Raw genomic sequence first — 26,209 nt, 5'->3', positions numbered from 1 at the left:
CAACTTCATTTTCTCAGCAACATCACATGGAAAGAAAATAAGGGTCTACTTACACTGTACAATGAGCTGTACCAAAGCTTCTCTGGGTTTCACATTAAACCCGTTGTATTGGCTGGTCTGGCACCTGTAGGTTCCCGTCATCTCCCTGGACACGTTCACTATCCTCAGGATCCCATCGTAGCTCTCCGTCTGCATCGCCCCGTCCGGCATCGCGACCTCCTTGTCTGCTCGGGACCAGAGAATGATGGGTTTGGGCTTCCCTGTCACCTGGCACTGCAGCTCGATCGTGTCCCCTTCCCGGGTGACCAGGGGTGACTTTTCTTGAGGAACAGTCAAATTGGGTGGGACTTCAAAGCAGAAAAAGAGACGGTTCAACAATTAGCATTACAGAGACATCAGGTGGCTTTCTTGCTTGTACAGTCATAATTATATATGAAGAATTAATTTATACATAGACAGCGAGGCATAGTGACTACATATATTGGAAGACTGTGCAATGCTACTATATTTATGAGACAAGGTGCTCAGCTGCTTGAAGTGGTTAAAATAAGATTTAACGGCCCCAGCTACGACACTTATTTGCCTCCCTGTGCGTCTCTGACACGCCAATACGCCGCACCAGTGTACATCAGCGCATTCGGACCACCGGTCGCAGCTAGCACTTCATCACTGCAAGTTATGGCTTTCCTTTTTATGAGTATTTGGCACTAAACCCCCTTTTTTATAACAGACTGGCTGCTGATTTTATCCAGCTCGTAATGGCCACGCAAGGAGGAATAATCGTGCCAACTCAGAAATCAGCTCAGAATTCAAGACGTGAAACCGAAATGCAGTTGGCGTCTTTCTATCACAGGAGGTTTATCAAAGTGGTATTTTTTTCGTAGAGATTTGCATTAACAAATCCGGAAGGAATATGTGAACAACTGTTTCCAGCAGGAGCTAGACAGCCCCTTGGAGCAGGAGTAGCTGGCACCGCCGCACAGTGAGCTGGCGATGCCCAAGGACTCATCCTTCCTCCTCTCCGCAGTCTTGCAAGAGCGAGACTTTCTAATCGCCCCCAGCGCTTCTCCAAATTATCAGCCGCGGCTCTGAACCACCAGTCCTCGGCAGCGAGAAGAGTGAGCTCGCCACGGCAGAGACATTGCTGCGCGAGGTGCTTGATCAGAACAGAAATGTCGTGGCATCCCTGGCAAAGGCATCAGTGTTTGCGCAACGGGCATCCCAGCGAGCTTCCACTGTTGGTCCCATCAGAGGTGGCCTCTCTGCCTCAGCCGTTTAAGTGGTAGCGTTTGATAATTACGAAGCACTGCAAGCTCTGCCGGCCTGAGAAGAACAGTTTTGCCATGTCCAATTATTGTTCCCATCTCATCATACCTATACGGGGTTTACAGCAAATCTCTTACTCCTCTCTTAGTGAAACACAAACGAAAGCTCCGTCTCTGAAGCTGCCTGTGATCTCCAGATCCCACACGGTGCCTTCGGCACCACGGACCCTTGCTTAGGGGGAGGGCGTGGGCTGCCGTGTGGTGGGTGAAGATATGGAAAAGCCTGATTTAAACACTGCCTGCCCTCTCTCTCCTTTTGTGCCTTCTGAAAACTCGGCTGCCCTTATGGGTCTTCTGTTCCGAATCACACAGAGAGATGTGTTCTGTTTTAAAACAGTCCCTCCTAGGAGCTTTACCTCTCCACGCTGTCCTGCCCTCAACTACTTTGCTTGAATGCCAGGACTGACAAAATACAGCCTGCACCTTAACTCCTGTCCGCAGGAAAAAATAATCAAAGGCTATTTTCAGGCCCTCAGAGACAGAAACAACAGACTTGTACCGGTGAGAAGCAGTTCCAGTGTTCCCCTGGGATCTACCCTGTGTCTACAGACCTGACAAGCCTGCTAGGAATCAGTTTAAATCAGGGACTTTCAGAGGTACCAAAATGCTGTTTTCAGCTGTTTTGAAGGCTTTAATAGCTCCTTCTGAATCTGGTGGGACATGCAAAAGTGGAAATAACTTTTTCCACAGGAGAGTAAAGGAAAAATTATTTTATACTTCAAAACAAGAAGAAAAAAAAAGAAAAAGAAAAAGAAAAAAAAAAAAAGAGAAAGACTGCTTAATAAAACATTCCCAACATTAATAAAACATTCTTATTTTTCACTTATGCCCGTGTGTGCCATAGCAGGTCCTAAGCACAGGCCAGTGCCCACGGCACCTGGATCACTTGGAAGGAGCCCAGAGGAGAACCACCCCATGAAGATGCCCAAAGCCCCTGGTGAGGAAGGGCTGCAGGACACGAGATGGTCCACCCCGGTGAAGGGAGGGTGGTACAAAGCCATGACAACAGTCTTGTCAGAGCTCTACCAGAGCTCGGAGAAAAAATACAGAGGGAAAAGGGTGCTGAAGACAGCGCGGGGTGAGACAGAAGGAGCAGATGAGCGCTGCTCTGTGGTCCTCCGAGCTATTCTAACTGCATCTCTCCACCAGCATGTGCCCTTCCCTCTCCCTCATTTCTACATCCCACGCTTTTGCTGTGAAGTACACGGTACTTTGCTGGACCTGTCTCAGCCAGGCGCTTGTAGTGGGACTCTTCCACCTCTCCTGAAAGCGAGCACATCAAATGGATACCAAACGGCCACTTCCTAAAGCAATGCTCTATGAAAACACAGACTAAACTGGGAAAAAGGTATTGCTGCAAGAAGGAAAATACAGTTTAAAGAGAAAGGTTTGAAAGCACACTGTGCACTGCCTGCCTGCAGGAAGGAGCCTCCTTCTGAACATTTTTTCCAGCTCACCTGGCTTGTGGCTTCTCAGCATAGTTCAAATAATACACAGCTCTGTCCAGATCAGTAAAAAAACATTTACTTTGTCCCTTCCCTCCCTGGGAAGTGGATCTGCTCCCTGCTGTGAATGTGCTTTGACCAAAGCACGTCCCAGTTGGTATGGATGCCGCAGGCTCCCCCGTAGCTCTCCTCTCGCTCCCTGCCCCTCCAGCTGCCCTGGGCAAGCACAACCTTCTCCCGTCTCAGGGATTCACTGACCATGAGAACCGTGAGGCCAAGACCATGGGGTCACTGCCCTCAAACAAAATACCTGCTGTCAAGAGGGAGAAGGTCTGCTATCTGCTACGTACCAGCCTACAGCACTATCTACAGTTCTGCTTGCAAACCCATGGTCCAGATGCGTCCAGGACATGAGTTTTCCCTTTGGTGGTTGTCCATGTAGACCTATTTCTGGACGTGTTGTGCTGGCAGCCTGTTCCAGATGCCGTCCTCTCCAGACTGCCATCAGAGCAACAGCTCTGGACTATAAAATCACACCGTCTTAGCCTCAGAAATCACCCACTTTCTGGCTGGGGCAAGGGCTGTAACTTCTCATCTCAAGCACTGAGCCAGGAGCAAGACTTGCCTTCGGCACAGCGAGCGGTCCTGTGGAAATGCTGCCTGTGAAGGCAACGCATGACGGGAGACAAAAAATGAGAGAGGAGGCAGCAAAGCCAGCTTCATGTGTGGAGGCTGACCCAACCCTGGACTTGAAACGGGGATGGGATACAAATAAATTGAGGAGCTGTTCCCCAGATATCCACAATGTTCTTGTGGTTTAAGAAACTCCTTCACTAAGCTTGCCACTGGGGGAGTAAACAGACAAATTTAGTGTGTCCGTGAGGCGGACCTAGAGAGGAAGCGGGGCAGAGATGTACGAGCACAACTGGGGGCTCATGAAGATTTGCTTCCCGTGCAGCCCCATTGTGGGGATGCAGGAGGGCAGCAGCCCTGCGCTCCAGCTGTGGGAGCCTGCCAGCTGCAAGAAACAGCGTCTCAGACCAAGAGGTAGGGGAAATTCAGAAATTCGTACGCTCAGCGCAAACTATGAATCATATAAGGAAGAAACCAGGAAAGAATACCCCCTGCTTCTCACGGTCGCATGTAACTTCTGGAGGCATTTGAGAGGAAAGAGAGTGAATGGCACAGGACATCCATCTTCGTGGGGAAAAAAAGGGAAAGAAAAAAAAAAGATGCATGCCAAAAAGGTCCTGTGCAACTGTGAGCAAGTGATTTACCCTCTCTTTAACTCGGTTTACTTTCTGAAAAACAGAGATAACAGCACTGCAAAAACTGCACACTGCCAAGATAAGGACCACAGACTATGAGGTCTGCAGGCAGGCTGATAAGATAGGCTGTATCAGTGCCCCAGATGGAAAGATACCTTAAAATACCCTGACTCATCTTCTCCTGTGGCATTTTGCAACATGACCAGTATCTGGCACATTGTAAGCCAGCCAATACATTATTATGGTTTACCATATTTATTAATGTTCTTGTTACGGGAAACAGAGAAGGAGAGAGGAGGGACAAGGCCATCTATTAGAACAAATCATTTCGTGGGCAATGCCATAAATAAGAAGCCTGGCTGCAGCTTTCATGTATCACATTTGACTGACAGTACCCAAGACAGTGAACTCCCACAAAGTATTTCTCTGCCCCCACCACAGTGGTTATGGCTACAAATTCGGATGCTGATTCTCTGCTGTCTACTTCGGAAGAAGGACAGCACTGAATCTTTGCTCAGGGAGGGTAGGGTTTCCCTTTTTATACCCATCTATTTATTTTCACAAACTCGCAGGTACTTAATTATCTCTGGGATGTCTATTCTGCTGTGAAAATTCGCTTAAATTAGCCATGGGGCCAAAAAATATCAGGGGGTGTGGGGGACTGCGACATACCAACTGACAGGCACTGGCAGCCTGATCATACATGACTTGTTTTCATAAGCAATAAAGCTAAAAAAAGCCACAAAAGAAACTTAAATCAATGCAATGCCCACAGAGAAATCAGGCAGATGGTGGGGGGAGAGCTAGAGAATTGAGGAGAAAATAATGACTCAAAGTTTTTCTTCCCTTGCTATGACCCAAGATGTAGGGAGGCCCCAGGACCAGGCGGCTGAGCCTGCTGTGGAGGAGGGCCTGGCAAGTCTGCTCGAGCAAGGGTGTAGAAATGTAGAATCATGGAATCATTTAGGTTGGAAAAGACCCTTAAGATCATCAGGTCCAACCGTTAACCTAACACTGCCAAGACCACCACTACACCATGTCCCTAAGCACCTCATCCAAACAGCTTTTAAATACCTCCAGGGATGGGGACTCCACCACTTCGCTGGGCAGCCTGGTCCAATGCTTGATAATCCTTTCAGTGAAGAATTTTTTCCTAATACCCAATCTAAACCTCCCTTGGCACAACTTCAGGCTGTTTCCTCTTGTCCTATCGCTTGTTACTAGAAACAAGGATGCCTGAGCAAGGGTGCACAAGCAAAGATGAACGAGCAAAGGTGCGTGAACAAGGTGCACAAGCGAAGATGAATGAGCAAAGGTGCGTGAACAAGGCTGCACAAGCAAAGATGAACGAGCAAAGGTGCGTGAACAAGGGTGCACAAGCGAAGATGAATGAGCAAAGGTGCATGAACAAGGTGCACAAGCGAAGATGAATGAGCAAAGGTGCGTGAACAAGGGTGCACAAGCAAAGATGAACGAGCAAAGGTGCGTGAACAAGGGTGCACGAGCAAAGATGAACGAGCAAAGGTGCGTGAACAAGGGTGCACAAGCAAAGATGAACGAGCAAAGGTGCGTGAACAAGGGTGCACAAGCAAAGATGAATGAGCAAAGGTGCGTGAACAAGGGTGCACGAGCAAAAATGAATGAGCAAAGGTCTGTGAACAAGGGTGCACAAGCTAAAGTGCATGAGCAAAGGTGCAAGGGTGCGTGAGCAAACGTGCACTAACAAGGGTGTGCTAAGCAAAGGTGCTGCCAGTGGGGCCAGCAGAGGGGGGTGCCAGCCAAGCAAGCAGAAGCGCCAAGCAGGTGAGCAGGGTGTTTCCAGCTGTGCCAGGCTGCTGCCAGCTGTGCCGGGGCATTGCCAGCTGTGCCAGCCTCCCTCTCCCGGCAGGTGCTGCTGTGGCACAAGCAGAGCCTCGGAGGGGCTCAGCCCTCCTGGCTGAGGCATCAGCCTGTCTCCTGCAGCACCAGCTACAGAGCCTGCTGCAAATAAAGGCCAATTCTGTTCCTGCTTGTGCAGAGTAATGCATTAGCTAAACCCTGGATTTAAAACAACAAGCATTACTTTATTCATGCGGCAAGTGGCTTAAAAAATAAGTTAATACTCGTAGCAGTTAAATTCGTTTCCTAAAGTAGAGGGTTATCACTTGAAAAACAAAGGCATTAGTAACACTAAAGTAGCACCTACTTTAAAAACACATACTGTTATCCGTTGCAATTGGCAGAGGCACAGACATAAGAGGGCTACTGTTGATATACGTCCACTCCTGGCTCTTAAATAAAATGGTCTAATACAACCTTTGCCTCCGAAAGTCACTGACTCACCAGAAGGTCAGATGGCAGAAGGTACCACTGTATTCTTATCTTCTTTTTTTTTTGGTAAACTGCTCCCTAGGCAGACGTGTCTGTCTGTTACTGGAGCTAGGAAGCCAGACTAGAACCTTCTGTCTGATCTCCTGTGGTAGTTCTACTGTAATTCCATAGGATCCTTGATCCAGCACAGTCACTGTGTCTATAGGAGAACGGGGACAGGACCAAAGTAGCTATTTCAAAGAAAAAGCCAAAATGTGTGAGCCTAATAAGTTTATTCACTGCGTATTCTGGGTAGACACAATCTAGTTCTAGTCTACTCTAGATCTTTGAAATCCTGACGGGTCAAGTTACTGCCCCTATTTTGAACCTCCAGACAGCCTAATTAATTGCCAAAGAGGCAATGGCAGAGGCGAGAATCTGCTTACACAGAAATCGTCCAAGAGGGCAGAAGACCACCAGCACGAGGAGGACAAGGAGGCCCCAGAAGCGGTGACCCCATGGTAGGCTTGGGAGGGGACAGCACAACCCCTGAGCTCTTTACTGGGAATTACAGATGGCACAGGTGAAGCCGGGGCTGCTGTCACTTCTGTATTTCCTCAGGTGCCTTAAACAGGCAGAAAGGAAAGCTGCAGCCCTGAAGCAACCGCTGCCGCTCTTCGCAGTGACGGGGAGGCTGTGGGCTGGGAGGAGTTGTGGGCTGGTGTGATCAGGTTGCTTAAAACGGACTAATAGTAATAACCAGTAATTATAGGATAAAGCGGAGCAAAGGAGTGTTTGAGCTGCATATCAAGAAATAATCCGTACTGGAGATTACTCAGAGATAATCTCCCAAAGGAAGTGTTGGAAGTCACATTGTTCAAGTAATTTAAAACCAGGCTGGATAAGGAATATTGAAGAATCTGCACTGTACTGCCTAGGAGATAGAGGTGAAATTATTTGCGTATCCCTCCTTCTCTAATATTTATGAATTTGAAGGTCTGAATCTCTAGTATTAATCATCCTCTGCCAGAGACATGCATTTCGGTCCCTGATCGTGATTCATATTCCTTATGTGATGGAGGGTTATTTTAAGACAGGGCAGACTGAGCTTTGGTATAGGAAGCTGAGCTGGTATACAAAATGTATGTGAGCAAGATCATTTAGCCTTTGAAGGGCAGCAAGCCATAATTATTCAGGTTCTCTAGACATTTCTGTAAACAGAGACTAAAACTGCTCAGCATGCCCTTAACGTGCATTTCTTTTAGAAGAAGTGTTGGGGAATACCAGGGAGTGTATACTGAAAGCGTCTCCAGAGGTGAGAAAAGAGCCCGGGGGGAGACTGCTGATGCCGCCAAACAATTGGAAAAGCAGCTGAAGTCAAGAGAATTTACTTTAACCTTTCCACGGCCTTTCATCACCATGAAAGAGGCTCTATCGTTACTCATGTGGAAGGTAAATCGAGTGACCTGTAAGGAAATCATGTCTTGATTTCACGGTCGCTTTCTGTTCTCATTGCTCCGGTTGCCTGTGTGCTGTCCTGACCATACACCAAGAAGAGAAAGCACTGCAGCCCATGTTTTCTTGGGCACAAGCCATTTCTAATTGCAAGCGAAGACATGAACATCAACCACAGATTTCATGGTGGGGGCTTGTATAAGAGATCTGCTTAGGCAGTAAAATAATTCCACAATTAGTTCTTATACCTCAACATACTTTTAATATCTTAAAACACCACCTTACTCTGCAGTCAGACTCTGAAGAGGCACATTTTAAACCCAGAACATACACAGCCAGCAGCAAATTAGCCAAATTAGCTTTCAGTGATCTCGCAGGAGTCATGCTGAGGAGTTCCATGAACCATATGCAACGTGAGATGATGAGCTGACTCCACAGCCCTCCGGAGAAGAATAAAGAGACTCCGCGATACGCGGCCGCTAAAGAGGGTGTCTGCTCCTAGAAACCAAGCTGAAGCCAATCCGCTGTGGATGAACACATCCCCGAGAAATCAGGTTTCCCGTGGGGAACGAGGTGCTGGGGAGGGAAGGGGCCGCAGAGCAGGAGATGGCCTCTCCTCACCCCCTCCCTGCAGGAGCAGCCACGGAGCTCGGCCGGCCGCGCTGCAAGCTGTGTGACGGGAAGGGACGGCGGCTCCCAGGGATAGAATTAAAAAGAAAAATCTCTGCACATTAAGTACTAAAATAGAACTATAAAAGAAAAAGCTTTTTAACAAAATCTGGCATTTATCTGTCCCTTCTGTTCACCTATTCCTTTCAAAGATAAACTCCAAAGATAATGGCTCACAAAAATAATCAATTTACTGCAATAATGAAATGTCTGTCTGTTTTCTGGTAGGTCTCAGGGTTGCCTGTGAACTATCACTCTGGATAGTGCTTAAGGTTTACAAATATCTTAATTGGACCACTAATTATCTCAAAAAAACCCATTTTTTCATTATGCAAAGAGGCAGTACTGTGATTTTAATAAACATTTCGAAATAAAATTAAGGTCTCTTTTATGTATCATCAAAGGAGGAACAAGATGACCAGAGGACACATACGAACAGATCAAGGCCACATGTCCTAACACATCAGCCTGGAAGTTTAATTAATTCATTATTTAATAGATAGCTGATTAGCTTAACAGGGAAGCCCTCTTACCGTACTGCAGGGAGGATACACAGCCTCATATACACTAGTTCTTCAGGAATTTCTCTGCATGTCTCTGACAGCACTTCTGTAAACCCAAATCTATCTGTCGACACAACTAGCCTCGGAGGTGGAAGAGGAGACCTGGAGGCCACCAGCCTGCCCTGTACTCATGCCCAAAGTCCATGTCCCCCTCCGGGATGTGCCTGCCCCAGGGTACCCGGGGTGGTACACGCTCAGCACATCTTCAGGTTCACCCAGAGATGGAGAATTTGGTTGTCATATTTGCCATGTAGGACATCTAGTTGTGCCCACACTGGGTAGGAGTGAAAGAGTAGAAAGGACTCTCTTAGGAAAAGGATGGTGACCACCACATCCAGCCCAAGAGTATCAGCCATCTCCTCCATCCAGCCCTTCTAGTAGCAATTCAGAGCAGTGCAGCCAGAGAATGAAGTAAAAGAACCCCGCTGAAATAACAACTCACTTCAGTGCACAATACTACCTCGAGGGGGAAGATGAAAAGAGAATAAGCCAGAAGTGACAGATGTTACATCTCTTACTGTACTGATACTGATTTTAGGGGGATAAAGATAGCGTAAGAATCCGTACTGAACAGAGAAGACCATACATCACCCAAAGCCGTATTCTTCCTGCTTTGAATACAACATTTAAGGCAGAGAAAAAGATAGCTTACAAAGACTAACACATTCTCCTGATCCACCTCTGGTTTTTGCTTACCATGAGCCTATTTTACTGCGGGTTTTTTATTGCTGTTTTAACATCTTCTGCCTTCAGATTCCCTATGACATGTGCACACATGCAGAGAAGAGCCATCCTGTCTTTCAGTAACATTTACCCAGGGTTGGTTTTATGGATGACAGGGCTTTTATAGGGCAAATATTCAACATCTGAGTCTTCATTTCCACTATTCAGTGGAAATGGACTTCATGGAGATGTGGTGGGGGGGAGGCTGCTAGGGGATTACTTCAGGTCCATTTATATAAGATACTCAGGACATAAATCTATGCCTTTCCTGCTGAAAGTACAAAATGTCAAGGGAAAAATATTCCTGCTAAACAAGTGCGATGCCGAGCATGCCAAGAGGCTGGCATGTCCCTTGCACTGCCACACGTCCCTTTCCAATCTGCTGGAGGGACAGAGGAGACCTAACCATCTCCCTCCTTCCTTACGAGGTGACACAGCCCCTCCTGCCTCACTTGGTGACTCCAGGAGGAACCTTGTGCATGCCAGGAAGGGAGAATTCTCCCCCAAACTGGCAAACAGACACACAGCATGATATTAATACAACCGTGCAAGTCCTGGCATTTGGAAAATGTGTTTGTGCCTAAGCCTTATGTTCAGAATTACCACAGCAGTAATGAATCTTGATGAATCAGTAATGACCTTCAAAAGCACACTGAAACTATTTCAGCTTCCACTTAATCGGGTAATGAAGTCATACAAATAGGCAGAATTTCTTTTAAGATGCTAAATAAGGCTGATCGCAAACGCTAGTTTTTCTTCCCCCTTTCTGATTTTCTTGAGTGTTACGGGACAGTAAATTTAAGAGCTGACATAATTCATCACTGCCTGCAGAAATTGTGACGAGCTTATAGGTATGGCCATCTAATGGATGTTTCCAATAAATCCCATCAATTTCCCAAATGATTCCCCAGCAAGTACAGATAACATAGTGGTTACTGTCTGCCAGATGGGCAATGCATGACTGCACAAATGTCACTTTCCATTTCACCCTGGCAAGCACGTAACAAAGTTTGCACGCAACTGCCATTCATCATGCCAAACTCGGCTCTTACCCTATAATAATCCTCTCCGTTCTTTACCTGTTAGTTAGATGTGCATTAATAAGCTTGAAGAACATGTTTCTTTTGGCCAAAAGATAGGCTGTTCCCTTGTCCATGAATCTGTTGGTTAGTTTTTCTATTCCTACAGTCTTCATGGGATAATTGAGGTAGGAAGGGAGCTCAGGAGGTCTCTAGTCCAAGCCCCAACTCAAAGGATGGCCAGATGCGAGGTCAGACCAGGCTGCTCAGGGCTTTATCAGGTTTTCAAAACCTCCCAGGATGGAGATCCCACAATGTCCGTTTCCTGCTCGGACGTCCTCATGGGGAAAAAGTTGCTCCTTATATCCAGTCCGAACTTCTCTTTTCAACTCATGCCCGTTGCCTCTCACCTTCCCAGTACCCACTGCTGCAAAAAGCCTGGCTCCATCCTCTTGATACCTCCCTTATAGGCAGGGGATGGCTGCTGTTAGGTGCCCCAGGGTTGTGTCTTCTCCAGGCTGGACAAGCCTCCTTCCTCCAGCCACTCTTGACCACCTTCACGGTCTCCACTGGACTCGCCCCAGTTTGTTGAAGCCTCTCCTGCATCGGGGGTCCAAAACTGGATGCGGTATCCATTGGCCTCCATCGTTGCCAGGGCACGCTGCTGCTCACGTCCACTTGCTGCCTACCAGGACTCTGCAGAGCTGCTCCCTGGCCAGACAGCCCCAGCCTGGACCACTGCAAGGGAACAGCCCTTCACAACTACCTCCCCAAGCTCCTTGCATTGCTCCAGAATAGTCATTCTGAAGTTAACTAAAAGTCTACAAAATTGCACAAAATCATTTCAAGAGTTATCAAAGAGCAAAAATAAATACTTCTGCTTTATACTTACAAAATTTAGCAAAAAGAAGTAAAATACTCAAGGATCCCTAAACAATAACACAAATAGAAAATAAATAGCAAATAATAAAATAAGAACTAACTAAACTAGAAAAAATTAGTGTTTTCCTCCTGTCTTTCAAGGTTTGTGCATGTGTGCATTATGTTTCAAGGTGGGACACAGCAAAGGTGAACCGTGTAAATGCTGACTGCTTGTTCACTTATACACACACAAATTTTGACTCTCTATCAGTGAACACAACTCTCTGCATCTCATTTTCCAAACACACCTTATGCCCAGTCCACCTCTCCAAACTCTGCTTCACCAGTTTGGCTATAAAGATGCTACAAAAGACTGTGCTGAAGGCTTTACTAAAGTCAAGGCAAACAGCTTTCCTTTCCCTCCCCTTGCCCACAGAGACAGTCTTCTTATCACAGCAGGCGACCAGGTTGGGTCAGGCACACTTCGCTTCTGATAATCCATGCTGGTTGCTTCCAGTCACCTCCTGGTCCTTCACATGGATTGACATGGCTTCTTGGAGAACATGCTCCCTGACCTTCCCAGGGACTGAGGTGAGGATGACTAGCCTGTACACCCTACATCTCCTTCTTGCCTTCTTGGAAGATGGGCTAAAATTTCAGTTTTTCCAGTCTTTGTTGGATCTCCTTAGGTCGCCACGACTTTTCAAAGATAATAAAGTGGCCTTGAAGTGACACTGGTCAGTTTCCTTAGATACCTCCTATCCAGTCCCATGGGCTTATACATGTCCATTTTGCTTAAGTGGCCCCTACCTCCATCACGTGGCTTTACTTCCCAGGCTCCTATCCAAATGACAGGTCAATCCTGTCTCATCTCCCTGTTGTACATAATATTCTTCATGAAACCCTTTCAGTGGGCAAACCTTCCAGACTCACGTCAGAAGCAATCGGGTGCTCAAGTGGGATCCATGGTACCGGTATTGAACTGAAGATGGAGGGCAAGTTCATGTATTAAAATCTAAACAATAACTTATCTTTGAAGTTGTAAGAGAGATTGTTTAGGTGTGACATGTATTTGCAAAGTATTACTGATGATGTAAAATTTGGAGAATAGAAACGTGGATATGCTCTTTGAGGAAAAAGTGTGCATTTAATCTTTTGAAAAAGTAGAAAGCATATACGTGAATGTGTTTGGCAAAAAGGGGTCAGAAGATGTCTATTAAACATTTTCCTTCCACGCTATAAAAATGTTTTCCAGTGTGTTCTTTATCATCTTACTTCCAAATGGCATGCACCGCATGCCTTACCCCAGTGAATAACAAGCACAATCTGAGGAAAAGCACAGCAACGCTTCATATAAAAGATAGGATGGATAGTAGATATAATACTGACACTATTTGCCTCTGCATTTTAACATAAAATAGTGTTCTGAAAACAAACTTTTTTTTTTTATCCTTCTCTGTAGAAATCAACCAGCAACAACTCTTTTTGTTGTTGTTGTAACTAATTTTTGGCAGGAAAAAAATTCTGCATTCAGGTTGTTTTCTAGTTCATTTTATTAACATGGACTACCTCAGTTATTAAAGTCAACTATTGGGGGGAAAAGTCTATGAAATCTATTGGTTACAAACAAGTATTTAGCAACGAGATAAAGAAAAGCAGGCAACTACTATTGTGTTACATATTCCTACTCTGTAGTAGGAATAACAAGATATTTATTATCAGTCAAAGCAATAGCCAAGGCTCTAGCTCATCAGAGACACATTTCAATCGCTGATGTGGAAATACATATAATAGGTACCTTAAACTTTTTGCCTGTTTGGAATAGCATGATTCACCAACATGCAATGCATAATCTTTAAGAAAAAAGAGCTCCTTCTTCCGTACTTGGCACGTGCTGTTCTATTAGAGTAGCTGGATGGGTTCAGTTTGGTTAACGTAACACCCTCCTGTTTCTCCTTGTAATTTCCTACCAGCTATTTTTTTTCATGACTCTGGATGCCTTGAAGTCCTAGAAGCAATAGTTTCTTTTATAGAAGCAATAACTTTTCTGACAGTAAAAGAGGGTTTGTCTGGGTAAATCAGACAGTAGTGTGTTCTTGGGGGAGTGCATCACATGCCAAGTTTCCGTCCTTTAATCAAAGCAACTCAGCTCCTGATCTAGGGTCTGCTTGGATATCCCCATGCTGAGAAGCGCCCTGCATATACACCTTTTTCTGTGAGTCAAGGATATAGTTTGGCTATATCGAAGTATAAGTGGTATCAAAGAGAGCCTCCTTACCTGTACTGCTGGAGATGTTGACATCAATGCTGATATCCGATATGCCACCTCCCTTCAGAGACGCAACGCATGTGTATGTCCCAAAGTCAGTGAATTTCAAGTCAATTATGTCCAGGTTTGTGGTGCCAGGTGAAACATCGGGGTCAGTCTGTGTGATGACCATCCTTTCAGAGCTTCGCAAGGGACGTCCATTTTTAAACCAGCTGAACGTAAGCTCTTCAGAAGGGATGGCTTCCACCTGGCAGGAGATTTTCACCTCTCGCCCAATCTGGATGTTGTCGTCCTTGTGATATGGGTCAGGGGTGATCCAAAAACGTCCTTTTTTTAAGGCTAAAATATTTAAAAAGAAAAAAGTTTACTATAATAAAGTACCAATTTTGCATATTTTGACTGTGCAAAGACTTACCATGCTCATCCTTCACTTTATGCCTCCATACGGTTTTAATAGGTCCTGTTGCGATAGGACAAGGGGTAATGGTTTTAAACTAAAAGAGGGTGGATTCAGACTAGATATAAGGAAGACATTTTTTTACAATGAGGGTGGTGAAACACTGGCCCAGGTTGCCCAGAGAGGTGGTAGATGCCCCATCCCTGGAAACGTTCAAGGTCAGGCTGGCTGAGGCTCTGAGCAACCTGATCTGGTTGAAGATGTCCCTGCTCGTGGCAGGGGGGTTGGACTAGATGGCCTTTAAAGGTCCCTGCCAACCCAAACCATTCTATGATTCTGTGATGCTCGGGAAGTCACCGAAGATTCCAATGCACACATTTAGCACATGGTTAATTTTTTGTAGGATCAAATCTTAATCAAATATCATCACAGATTATACATTGTTAAAGTACTTGTCATTTCCGAAATGAAAAATAGGAAGTCACAGCACCTAAATTAGGCTGAAGCTGCTGATAACTGAAAAGTAAGCAAAATAATTCATGAATCTTCAATGTTTGTTACCTGTCTCTGGAGGTATTTACAAGCCCTTCCGCACCCCCATGCTATCAGAGCACTGAGAGAAGAGAAAATAGAGATATCAACCTAACATCACTAATACAACCACTGGTGTCATCTCCAATCTATCTGGAAACAAACACGGCCATGCAAAATAGCTTTGTGCCAGCTGGTTAAATGAGAAGAGGTAAGTGCATGCCTGAGGCTACAGCCTGCCCCGGTTTACACGCCCTGCTCCTCGCCCGTGGCAGCCTGGAGGGCTCCCTCCATCCCGCGGCTGCCCGGAGGCAGGCTGCCTCACCCACCCAACCCCACAGCAGCGGTGGCCGACTGCACTGCCTTGTTCAGGTGGGGACATCGCTGCCAGCTCTAAAAGGTAAGGGGGCTGAAAGTACATCCTCAGGCCTGTCCTGGTTTCAGCTGGGATAGAGTTAATTTTCTTTATAGTGGCTGGTATGGGGCTGTGTTTTGGATTTGTGCTGAAGACAGTGTTGATAATACAGAGATGTTTGAGTTGTTGCTGCACTGGTCAAGGACTTTTCAGCTCCCCATGCTCTGCCGGGTGCAGAAGAAGCTGGGAGGGGGCACAGCCAGGACAGTTGATCCAAACTGCCCAAAGGGCTATTCCATACCATATGATGTCATGCTCAGCATATAAAGCTGGGGAAGAAGAAGGAAGGGGGGGACATTTGGAGTGACGGCGTTTGTCTTCCCAAGTCACCGTTAGGCGTGATGGAGCCCTGCTGTCCTGGAGATGGCTGAACACCTGCCTGCCCATGGGAAGCAGTGAATGAATTCCTTGCTTTGCTTTGCTTGCGTGCGCGGCTTTTGCTTTCCCTATTAAACTGTCTTTATCTCAACCCACGAGTGTTCTCACTTTTACCCTTCTGATTCTCTCCCCCATCCCACTGTGGGGGAGTGAGCGAGCGGCTGGGTGGGGCTTAGCTGCCAACTGGGGCTAAACCACCACAACGCCTTAGCAATGGTCAATGCCAAAAGGATGCTTTTCTGAGATATAACCAGGCGGGAGAGCCTGTCACGAGCACCGTGGTTGCACTTCCCTGGCTGGGTCTTGTCAGACGAGGAAAACCCATCCCGTACTCGCAGGAGCAACCTGAGGCTGAAGGTTGCACACACAACTGACAGAAGAACGTTATCACTTGGAGAGGGACAATGTATCCCAAGAATCTCTATCTGCATCCAAGACTATTCAAGCCTGCAATACAAACTCAATTAATTCTCTAAACCACAGCAAAGCAGAGATAAGGCAGTCTCAGTGTTTCAGATGGGAACCCCAAGGAAGATGAGTTTTTTGAGGCCATTTCAAAGGCAGGCTCAGTGCCCAGGAGGGCTCCACACCCACACGGGGCACAGCCACTCTGGAAAATACTATTCCCCACCATCTTCCTGGTGAGACCAGCATCTTTTACTAGCATTCCCTCATCAATCTGCTGCACAGGAGCAAAATAATACTGCAACTCACTTATCTGATTTTTTCTTGTCACTCTTTAAATGAGCGTAAAACTATCCAGAACCTATCATCATTTACATCAATAAAGTGATTGCTCTAAAGCAGTGTTGGTATGATACTTATTTTTGGAAGAGTGCCTCAGAATCAGCCATTAAGTCCTTCAAATACACATATATTTTGATGTACTGAATATAAAATGCTACTTACACAATCCCAAGATCCCTCTCCCTCTATATATGTGTGCATAAGTATGTATGTGTGTTTATATATGCTATCTCCAAACGGAAAGTCCCACAATGAAAATACCAGTTAGAAATGTTACAAGCAAGTACTCAGGTTGAACGCAAGCACTGGAAGACAAATATTTAAATCCACCATTTCTTGCCATTGTGCTGACTTCTGTTGAAAAGTCTGCCAAGTTGTCCCCTCCTGCTCTCTCTGCCCCCCCATCCATGCACAGGGTCCCACCTGGGGAACGTTTGAGTAAAGGACCCATTTGCAGCACTCTCCTGTCCGGCCTTAAATATTTACATGCTTACAGCCAATGAAGTGCGACGTTGTTACAAACAGCAAAGGCTACGAGCTGAAAATGTCCCTGGATGCCATACTTCAGGCAATATGTACTTTTCACTTGCTGCGTAGAGAAAGCGTAACAACGTCAAATGGAAATAGATGTACGAGGCACCAAGCACGCTAAGAAAGTGTGGTGCGTCAGCTCCTTACTTCTCTACAAGTGGTGAAAATGCTAATTCAGACTCAATTTTGTTAGCTCAGTAGCTCCTTGAATAAAACAACGCTTTGGAGCTTGCAAATGCCATGCTGAATTAGCACTTTCACAACTTTGAAAAGAATTAACATTTAATTAATAATTAGGGTTTTTTTCCAATGTGGGGAAAGAAGCATAAAATCTGGCTACTTGCGGACACCCCCTCACACATGGTGTGAGAAACTTCTTCCATTGAGGAAACCAGCCCTTTTAATCAGAGAATGAAAAAAGTGTTACGTTTGCTGTGCTGATCAGGTATGGCATGAAAGGCGTTTGTCTGGGTGCTGCTATTTTATTTGTAAACGTGTATTCAAGAACCCAAGTGGTTGATGTTTTTTTAAGAACTTATTATTATTTAGTTTATTTAATAAATTTTCGTGAGTTTTATCAAGATTAAATTTGCACCAAAACGCACTAGTCTTTACTGAGCATCTCTCATTCCCTTTTACAAGCTGCAGCCGGTTCCCCAGGAAGCAGAGTGAACACAGGCTTTGATTCAAGACAATGAACCATACATTGTGTGACAGTTGGAAACTGCCACAGCAAGTAACTTTGAAACACAAACCGAACTTCTTTGTTTGAAAATGGAAGAACAAACAATGCTTGCATACGCAAAAACCAGTATATATATTATGCAAATAATTTTCAGAGAGGGGAAAAAGAAAAAATAACTCATGATAGGCATGATGAGTAGCACATTTCAAACAGAATTAGTTGCTAATAACCTCAATAAACTATTTTTATTTCTTAATTTTCCTCCTTTGCTTTGAGCGCTCATACAGACCATTTCAGCAGTTTCTCATTCCTATAAAGGAACAACAAGGTCTAATAGAAAAGTCACATTAACTTTCATCTGTCCTTTGTTATGGCGAGTGCTACAATACTGTCTGCAAGCTAAGATAATGGGTACAGAACCTCAAAATTTGGGCCATAAGCCACTTACTTTATAGGCCAGGAAGAGTTCATGGACTAAATTACAAAAACAACTAAGCTTTGTGGCTGATGCTTGTTGGTTTGGTTTTAAGCAGGCTGAGTGTTAGGTACAAGAATTACCTGGGCTGGATCATCCAGCGTCCTGATCTGCTACAGCAAACTCTAATCACCAAAGAACTGTGCATATAGGTGAGCTAAGCATTTTTCCATACATCCAAATACAAGGAGTTCAGAGGAGGGCTGTGACTCCGTGCACTACATAGAAAAAGGTAAGGGAGTTTCTAGAAATTCTGAAGTGAAGGAAAAAGTCTCTTTGCTCTATTCCCCAAATGAAACCTCTTAACATCTCTTAAGCCATGTGAACGTACACACTATATTCCTCAGTAACAGCCAGGAAATCCCCACATCAAACAATCCAACAGCTGTGTAACTACAACGTATGGTTGAAAGTCAATGTACTGTTTTCATAACCCCATTCTCCAAGACTCCACAAACTGCACAGCTACCAGCATTTTCTTCTGTTACCAACAAAATCAGCAAAAAATTTAACTTTAAAACACAGTATCTTTTCAGAGTTAAGTTAGATCATTAAGCCACCCATATCTCTAAATCCCTAATCTCACTTGGCACCAGAATAAACACTGTGATCTCTACAATTAACCTGTGTATCTTGGGATTTCTAACGTGCCACCGAAGCACATGAAAATCACCATCCATACCTGCAAGATGTCCCCAAGAAAAGAACCACAGGTGCCCAAAGCCGTCCGATAGCTGCAGGCATGTGGAGCTGGAGGACGGCGGGAGCAGGGAGCAGCGTGGGGCCATGATGGGCAGACACGCTTCTCTGACCCGGGACTATGGCCAGAATTGTCCCAGATGTGAGAGTGCTGGGTTGCTCAATATTTGGCCCAGAAGCAGCCCAAAAACTAGAGTGCCTCTCATAGGAATTCCTGGTGGGCTTGCTCCACCATTCGTTTTCAAGGATAGAAAGCACCGCAGTACTGCCACCGCCCCTAAGTAGTAATAAACTTCCCTTCCCCAAACCCTGAAAATGGCAGTAGCAGCTACAGTGCTACAGCATCTCAGGAGCTAGAGCTCATTTGTAGGAAGGGGAAATTGAACGTGGATCTCCCACTCCAGACTGATGAGACTTCAAATCACTTCACATACTGGAAACTTCCTGACCTACCAGGTCAGAAACCCTTCCGAGCAGATGAACCACTCTCAGGTATGCTGAGATGGAGAAGGGGACTGTGTAAGTCAGAGTTTAGGGCACTCTTGGGTGGTAGAGACAGGAGGGGCTGGGATGACCCTGCTCAGGTCTTTGAAAGAAAAGTTGTTACAGCAATGAAGGGCCCCATTAAGCTAGTCTCAGACCCAGAACTAACAGCGTTGCCCTTGGCGAAGTGACACGGGGTCAGTAGACCTCTCCAGAGTGACCATGCCTTCAGCAGTCTTGGGAATACAAAGCTGCTTCTTGCAGGCAAGAAGGTGTAGAGTCTTGGATTCACATATGCTGGATGAGGTCTCCTAAAAGACTTCAGACCTGCCTGATTTGTGTGTCAGGTACTGACCTTTTGGGAACACCTGACTTGAGCCTGGTACAAATTCACCAGGTAATGGAAAACTGATTTCTGTATGTATTCTGCACACAGGTGTGCGTGCACAGTCAAGCCCCATAGAACAGTGGTTTGGATTATCCTCATGTGTAGGTTCTTGGACCATAATTTCCAGGCATCCTCCTAAAATGTCAAGTATATTGAAACACGCAATGGATTCTGACTTTTTTTTTCCACCGTATTATCAGTTACGATTGAGGCATCATTGGAAGGTGTCCATGGGGTAAGATATAGCAAATAAAAGAGACACAGGGTTAACCAGCAAAATGTGGGAGATGGTGCTGCAGACATGCTAACCACAGCAGCATCCCAGCAGAGATTTCAGAACATTATCAACGCACAGGGCTACAAAATAGCAGCAAATGTGCAAATAAGTCTGTAACTGCACTTTGAGACTCAGGAAAGTGCCAGTCTTTCTCCAAAGAGGCTCCAGAGAACTATGATGTGATCAAATAAACAAAGATGAAACAATTTTTGTCCTCAAACTCCTCACAACGCTGTCTTTGCCCTCCCTCATTAATTACATTTCAAAGTAATAAAATGCATTTCAGTATCTCAAATAAGGTCTATTTGCATTCATCAGGTTAAGTCGTACCTTCCCACCCCCACCCTGATCAACCAAAATGCTCCTTTAATGCATCAAAATGTTCATATCTCGTGAATGCACATTTCAGGATATATGAATGGCATCAAACACCATAGCTGAATACATTAGCTGCTGCACTATCCGCAGAGCTGGACATCATAACTACTGGCCACTGGCTGCTTCCTAAGCCGACGCAGGACATCGGGGAGTGCTCGGCTTTGTGTTTGCTGATGTTCGTGTCTGTGTGCAGCCCGCGGCAACAGCAATATTAAGTAGCAGAACTGTGCAAATTACTGATTTTAAGCTTGACCGAGCAGTTGGATGCCACATGAGGTCCAACCTCTGTGCTCTCACCAGAAGTGGCTTCGACTAATTTTGATTGTTCCCTTTCACATTTTGTTAAGGCTCATGAGCAATTTTGTTTTAACTTGTTCCCAGTGAACAAGATGAGAATGTCAACTGAGAATCTGCCAAGCAGATATAAAGACTTGCACGTGTCTTGGAGCACCACAAGTACATTTTAGAGACTTGGTGAACTCAACATCCAGCATGCCACTTGTTTCTGAGCACCCAGCACTGGCATTTTATCAAGTAAGTGCCAATACCTTCACCTCCAGACCCAGCTCACTTCCCAGGATCTTCAGCAAGAAGAAAAAACCGCTGGGCATTCTGCGTTTCCACTGCAGCCCCTGGGTCAGGCAAGGCAGCATCCCTTCCTAGTGCGTCGATGTTACTGACCTCTAACGTTTTCTTTTCACATGCATGAAAAAGAGTTTGTGCTAATCAGAAAGATTCTTGATCATATTTTTAAGGCCAATGGCCTGCAGAGAAACAGCAAGGAAAAGACAAAAGATCTGATCCAAAGTTCACCACAGTGAACGACGGTCCTTCCATGACTTCTATGTGCTGTGGATTAAGTCCTTTGCCTTGACTTCCGTTTCACATCAAAAGAAAAAAGCAGAAAAAGCACTGTGGGAACAGCTTGCTTGGAAAGCGAGCTGCTAAACCCAGCTTCATTCTCTAGAAACACCAGGCTGTTAATCCAGACGTACGCTGCTTGCTTTAAAAGACTGAGAATCAACTCTCCACGTTACTGCTGTGATCTTTGTACCAAAAGATGATTACTGGGATGATTCATTGGTTCTTGAGAGAAAGATAGAAGGCAGGCGGCAGGTAAAGAAAGTCAACTCTTATCACCAGCTCTTGCCTCAATCACACCAGGTCCCTCATCTCCTCAGAGCCTTACGGATGGGAAAAGCAATCCTGCTTTTGCACAACTGCAATTCAAAAGATTCACAGCCTTACAACAAAGATTTTTAGATAGTCCCTAAAAGACTTGTAAAGTGTATTCGTAAACCTAAACCTTTTCCCTAATCTATCAAGACATCTTGAGAAGCCAGCTTTTCTCATTGCATGCTGTTGCTCATACTTGTAGTCTTTGCTGGTTGCCAGATTTTGTGGAGGAAAATAAAAACTCAGCTTCCTTCCCTTCAAAGAGCAATTCACTGATTTGGCTTGCAGCTGTGGAGGTGTCAGACACAGCTCACCTGTGCCTGTCTGGGCTTAAGGTGCCAGCTTTGTAATATAGAATTTCAGGAACAAATACATACAGCGGTTGGTTAAATACACAAGTTCAACATCCAGAATGGATGCATTTAATATATGTGGCGTAAGCACCTGGATCTGGCTTGGTGGATTCCATGGCTAACACATGATCTTTATAAAATCGTAAGTATCCCATCACTGAGAAATAAGGAAAAAATAAAATTACTTGGCTCACTATCGTTAAAGGCACACAAAAATGCGTAGTAGTACATCAAGTGATGTTTTACCGCAGGAATTCTCAATTATTTATGCTCCTTCTGTTTCAAACCTCAAACAGCAGAGAAAAAGGCACATTTCAACCTATGTCATTACTCTGATGCATCATTTCTGTGACCTGAGCTTTGCTGTATTGCAATGACACACATAACTAATTGCAAACCAAGCACAAACTTGGACTAATATGCAGATCTTCTCTGCTAAGTGAAAAAAAGATCTGTGTTTACATTGGGGGATCATGGGCCACCAGCTGACCAGGAGTCTGTAACACTGGTTTCCCATGAGACAGGGACCATCCTACCACGCTCCCTTGCAATGCAGGCAAACAACAAATCAACTGTTAATACCTCCTGATGCTTTCTTAGACACCTTTTGTCAAAGCTATGATCCAACAGCTACACAACTGGGCTGGGTTTCAGATTTGTTTGTCTGAGTGATTAAATGAATGAATGTATGAAACAAAGGATCTGCTCCAGTACCACACCTTGGCAGCTGCAGTGCAGTCCACATTGTCTGATTTATTTACTTTTATGTGAAAGCCCAGCATAAACGGATCTCTGTACTAAATAAAAAGTCATTCCCAGTGAAGAAATACTCATGGAAATCCTTCTCTAATGTTTCTTTCTTCATTAACATGTCTACCGCTATCAAACCAATAGAAGCAAAATAGAAGTTCCTATCATAAGCTTCAAAGAAACACAGTGTCTTTGTTTATTTTGGCCATGGGCAACAAAGCTGCATTGTCTTCAGTATCCTACAGGATATTGCCTTAAACTATATTATCAAACAGCTAATCTGAGTAGAGACAATTTAACAACTGTACAAAATATCCTTCTCACTGGTGAATACCACAGTGTAGTCCATTAAACTTCATTCTGTTACATTAAAATACATTTTGACATTATTTTGTGTATATGGAACACTGAAAACTCAAATTTGCTTTTGTTAACCAGCAAAACATTTGAAAGCAAAATAACAAAAAGAAAATCATTCAGTATTACAGTCTTCTAGCCTAACTCTAAAACAGAAGAGCAAAACCACCTCCACGTAAAAAAGTTTGCAGATATCAGCTCTCCATAATGAAAGTTTATCTGGTTTGTAACAACTGTACAGGCCACACATCAACTCTGGACACAGATGAGCCTACTCTGAAGTGTCTTGTACATAACAACGTCTGTTCCTTTCTGATGACCGACTGTCGTCCATCACACCCAGCACTGTTATGGACGTGCAATCACGCATGGAAAATTCCCATAACAAACAGGAGACCACATTTACAGACTGAATCCTTTCTAAGGCCACACTATTCTTCTGTGAACATCACGGCCACATCAACACTTGATGAAAAGCAATGTCTCAGCTTAGCTTCACGTCCAAACATACGTAAGATCCAACCTGGACACGTGCTTCATGCCATACTTCAATGAAGCAACCTGTAGCCAGGTCAGGGGTAGACAATTTTGCTCTAGTGAAACTAGACCTCATGATGTGTTGGTGGTTTGGGGTTTGGAGCAGGGTGTCACTCTCGGACAATAAAGAATAGGAAACTTTACTAACGGGATGCAGTTGTTGAAATGGTTGGATAAAAACTCCGTGTCCAGCTGGTGCTTTAAGAAGTCAATTTTCCAAACAGCAAGAGAAATAAGATTAATGGATTTTGAGGGAATAATATAAACAGAAGGGGGAAAAAAAAAGAAAATAAAAAGAAAAGTAAGTCCTATTTCAGAGTTACTTAAAGAAGATACATTTAAGAAAGGCTAAAATATATGGTTAAAGGCTCCTACATCTGCTGCTCACTAATTAAAATAACGGATAAAGAAAAGAAAAGCTGCAGGTCACAGTTCCATCTGCAGTTCCTCATTGTCACTGTGCACTGAGCACTTCTAATTAGACAGCACACCGGCAGCAAATTGAGCTGCTCAAGTAGCAGCTTTGGGTGCCTGAGCTCTTCCCTCTGGATATGCCAAGGTTTCTGCAAGTCCTTCTGTTTCCTCCTTCCACTGTTCACCTTTGATTTCTTGTGCTATTCTAACACTCAGCTACTATAATCACGCTGTTTTGTGGGTTTTTTAATCGAAGTGTGATTGTGAGGCAACAGACACCTCTTTCCATCCAGATTTTGCTTTTTTTCTCTTAGCTATCTTGAAAACCATCCTGCACCACAGATCACACTCTCCCTAGGGTGTTTAAACTGGGTCTCAAATAACGCCATGGCAGATGTGACCTGGCAGTCTGCAAATCCACCACACAGACCGAATCAGTGCACATCTCAATGTCTCTCAGTAAGAACAGTCACCCTTCCTGGTCATTCTTGAAACCAAAGCAAGCAATAAACCCCCTCAAAACACAAAATTGTGGAAATCTGCCAACATGTGCTTTGCCTTCCAGCCAGTTCACAGGACCTAGAAACTCCCAGAATGACCACCTTGTATCCAGTCGCGGACTTCACCTTTTTCTCTTACAGAAACACTAAACTGGATGAAAAGAGAGTGGATGAGGTAGATCCCTCAACATCTTCTGCATAGCACCAGCCCACAGCACTTTTTGAATGAAATACTTGGTCTTGCCAGCTTGCCCACACGGCAGTTGCATCTATTTTGTACTCTGTTATTCAGATTCATTCTGGTCTGCCAAGGTCAGCATCACACTGTTGTTTTATTTCTCCTCTAGCAGGGAAAGCTCTCTTACCTTAGGGTTCATCTCTGTAACCCTGTAAAACTGCTTGGTCCACTGCTGAGATATGGAAACTTCCTTATTCTGAAAGGAGGTCTGTACATTTTGCTCAGAATTAGAAAGTCAGTCTAACATCAAATAAAATCACCCATAAGCTCTGCACAGAGCTTCACCTGCATTAGCAGCATATAATGCTATTTGACATTTTCACATAAGAGAACTCTTTCCAGCAGAAAATACGCCTGCCGAGCGAGCAGGCAGGGTGCACCTTGTTTGGGTCATAAGGAGAACATTAAAAAATAGCATAACTACATAAACATTCACAGAGCTTTTGGGGAGAATGCACCAACATTGGCCACTCTCAAAATTCAAATTTCTTAAATACGTATTTAGGACTCCGGAAGATAATTTTGGCAAAATTATGCTGCCTGCATGTTCCCTTTAGTCTCCTTCCTATCCAAAGACAGACTTGAAGTATAGTCTTGCTAAAAAAAGACATATATTCTCTGCATTTTACCAACAGTTCATTTTGCTTCTGTCAACATGGTTTTAGCTTAAAGTTTTTTACACCTTAACTTTCAGTAGCTATCAGAATAATTAAGTTGTCAAGCATCTTCTACTAGAGCATCTCCAAACTTTTTAATATCAAGTAATTATTTGGCACTTACAAGACCAGATGCATTCACATTTTCAATTTAAATGCAAATACTGGGGAGAGATTTCAGGTTTTCTCTCTATTTTTATAAATGCTTTTAATTTTTAAAAGAAAAGGATTTATTATTCTGGAGATGCCATGTAGCAGGTGTCTGTTTTTACGTGTGCTCTAGTTAATTAGCTCCTATTTCTTTCCCTGCTTTTCTTTTGAAGGAAGGGGAGGTGTATACTTCTCTGTAATGAAGAAGATTTCAGTTTACAAGTTACTCAGTATAGATCCATTAAATAGATGAAGCCGAGATCAAAGTATGTGAAACACAGCATGGTTTCTCTTTTAACTGCTTTTAGAAGTAAATATTCAAGAGAAATAAGCATCATCAGAAGAGCAAAGACATATAGGTTCATAGAAATATTCAGGTGGGAAGGGAGCTCAGGAGGTTTCTAGAGCAGTCTCCTGCTCAAAGCGGGGCCAGATGTGAGCTCAGACCGGGTCATTCAGGGCTTGAAAACCTCCAGGGATGGAGACTGCACAACCTTCTGGCTGTGGTTCCCTGCTTGCGAAAACCAGGAGCCGCCCCAGTGGTGTCACACCAGTATAAAGCTGGTTTGGGCACAGAAACTGGTGTCCTACCAGGGACCAGCACACAACACAGCCCCATCTGCCTGGTGGAAAGCTGCTTTCATTTCTGATTTTAAGCAGACGCAGATAATGATTCGAACACATCAAGGTGGGTACATGAGAGTGAAACAGCAAAAAATGAATGAAGGATGATCAATAAGCAGTGGAGAGAAATTGGCAGCTGTCACTCAGGGCTTTTTGAAACCCTAAGTGGAAGAAAGGAGAAAAA

At 44.5% G+C, this 26,209-nt stretch overlaps 1 protein-coding gene across 1 annotated transcript in view; it reads right to left on the bottom strand.

The window, feature by feature from the left end:
- MDGA2 (MAM domain containing glycosylphosphatidylinositol anchor 2) overlaps positions 1-26,209 on the bottom strand; it is a 180,022-nt gene that overhangs the window by 127,577 nt on the left and 26,236 nt on the right. The window contains exons 3-4 of the mRNA XM_075501584.1: positions 13,896-14,225; positions 54-347 (exon numbers count right to left, since the gene is read on the bottom strand). Coding sequence (XP_075357699.1) covers positions 54-347; positions 13,896-14,225 — 624 coding nt within the window. The remainder of the gene's footprint in view (positions 1-53; positions 348-13,895; positions 14,226-26,209) is intronic.

Source organism: Mycteria americana, chromosome 5 (assembly GCF_035582795.1).
Source record: "Mycteria americana isolate JAX WOST 10 ecotype Jacksonville Zoo and Gardens chromosome 5, USCA_MyAme_1.0, whole genome shotgun sequence".
NCBI classification, from domain to species: domain Eukaryota; kingdom Metazoa; phylum Chordata; class Aves; order Ciconiiformes; family Ciconiidae; genus Mycteria; species Mycteria americana.
Note: the sequence above shows the minus strand (reverse complement) of the source record. Positions and strands in the feature narration are given on the sequence as shown.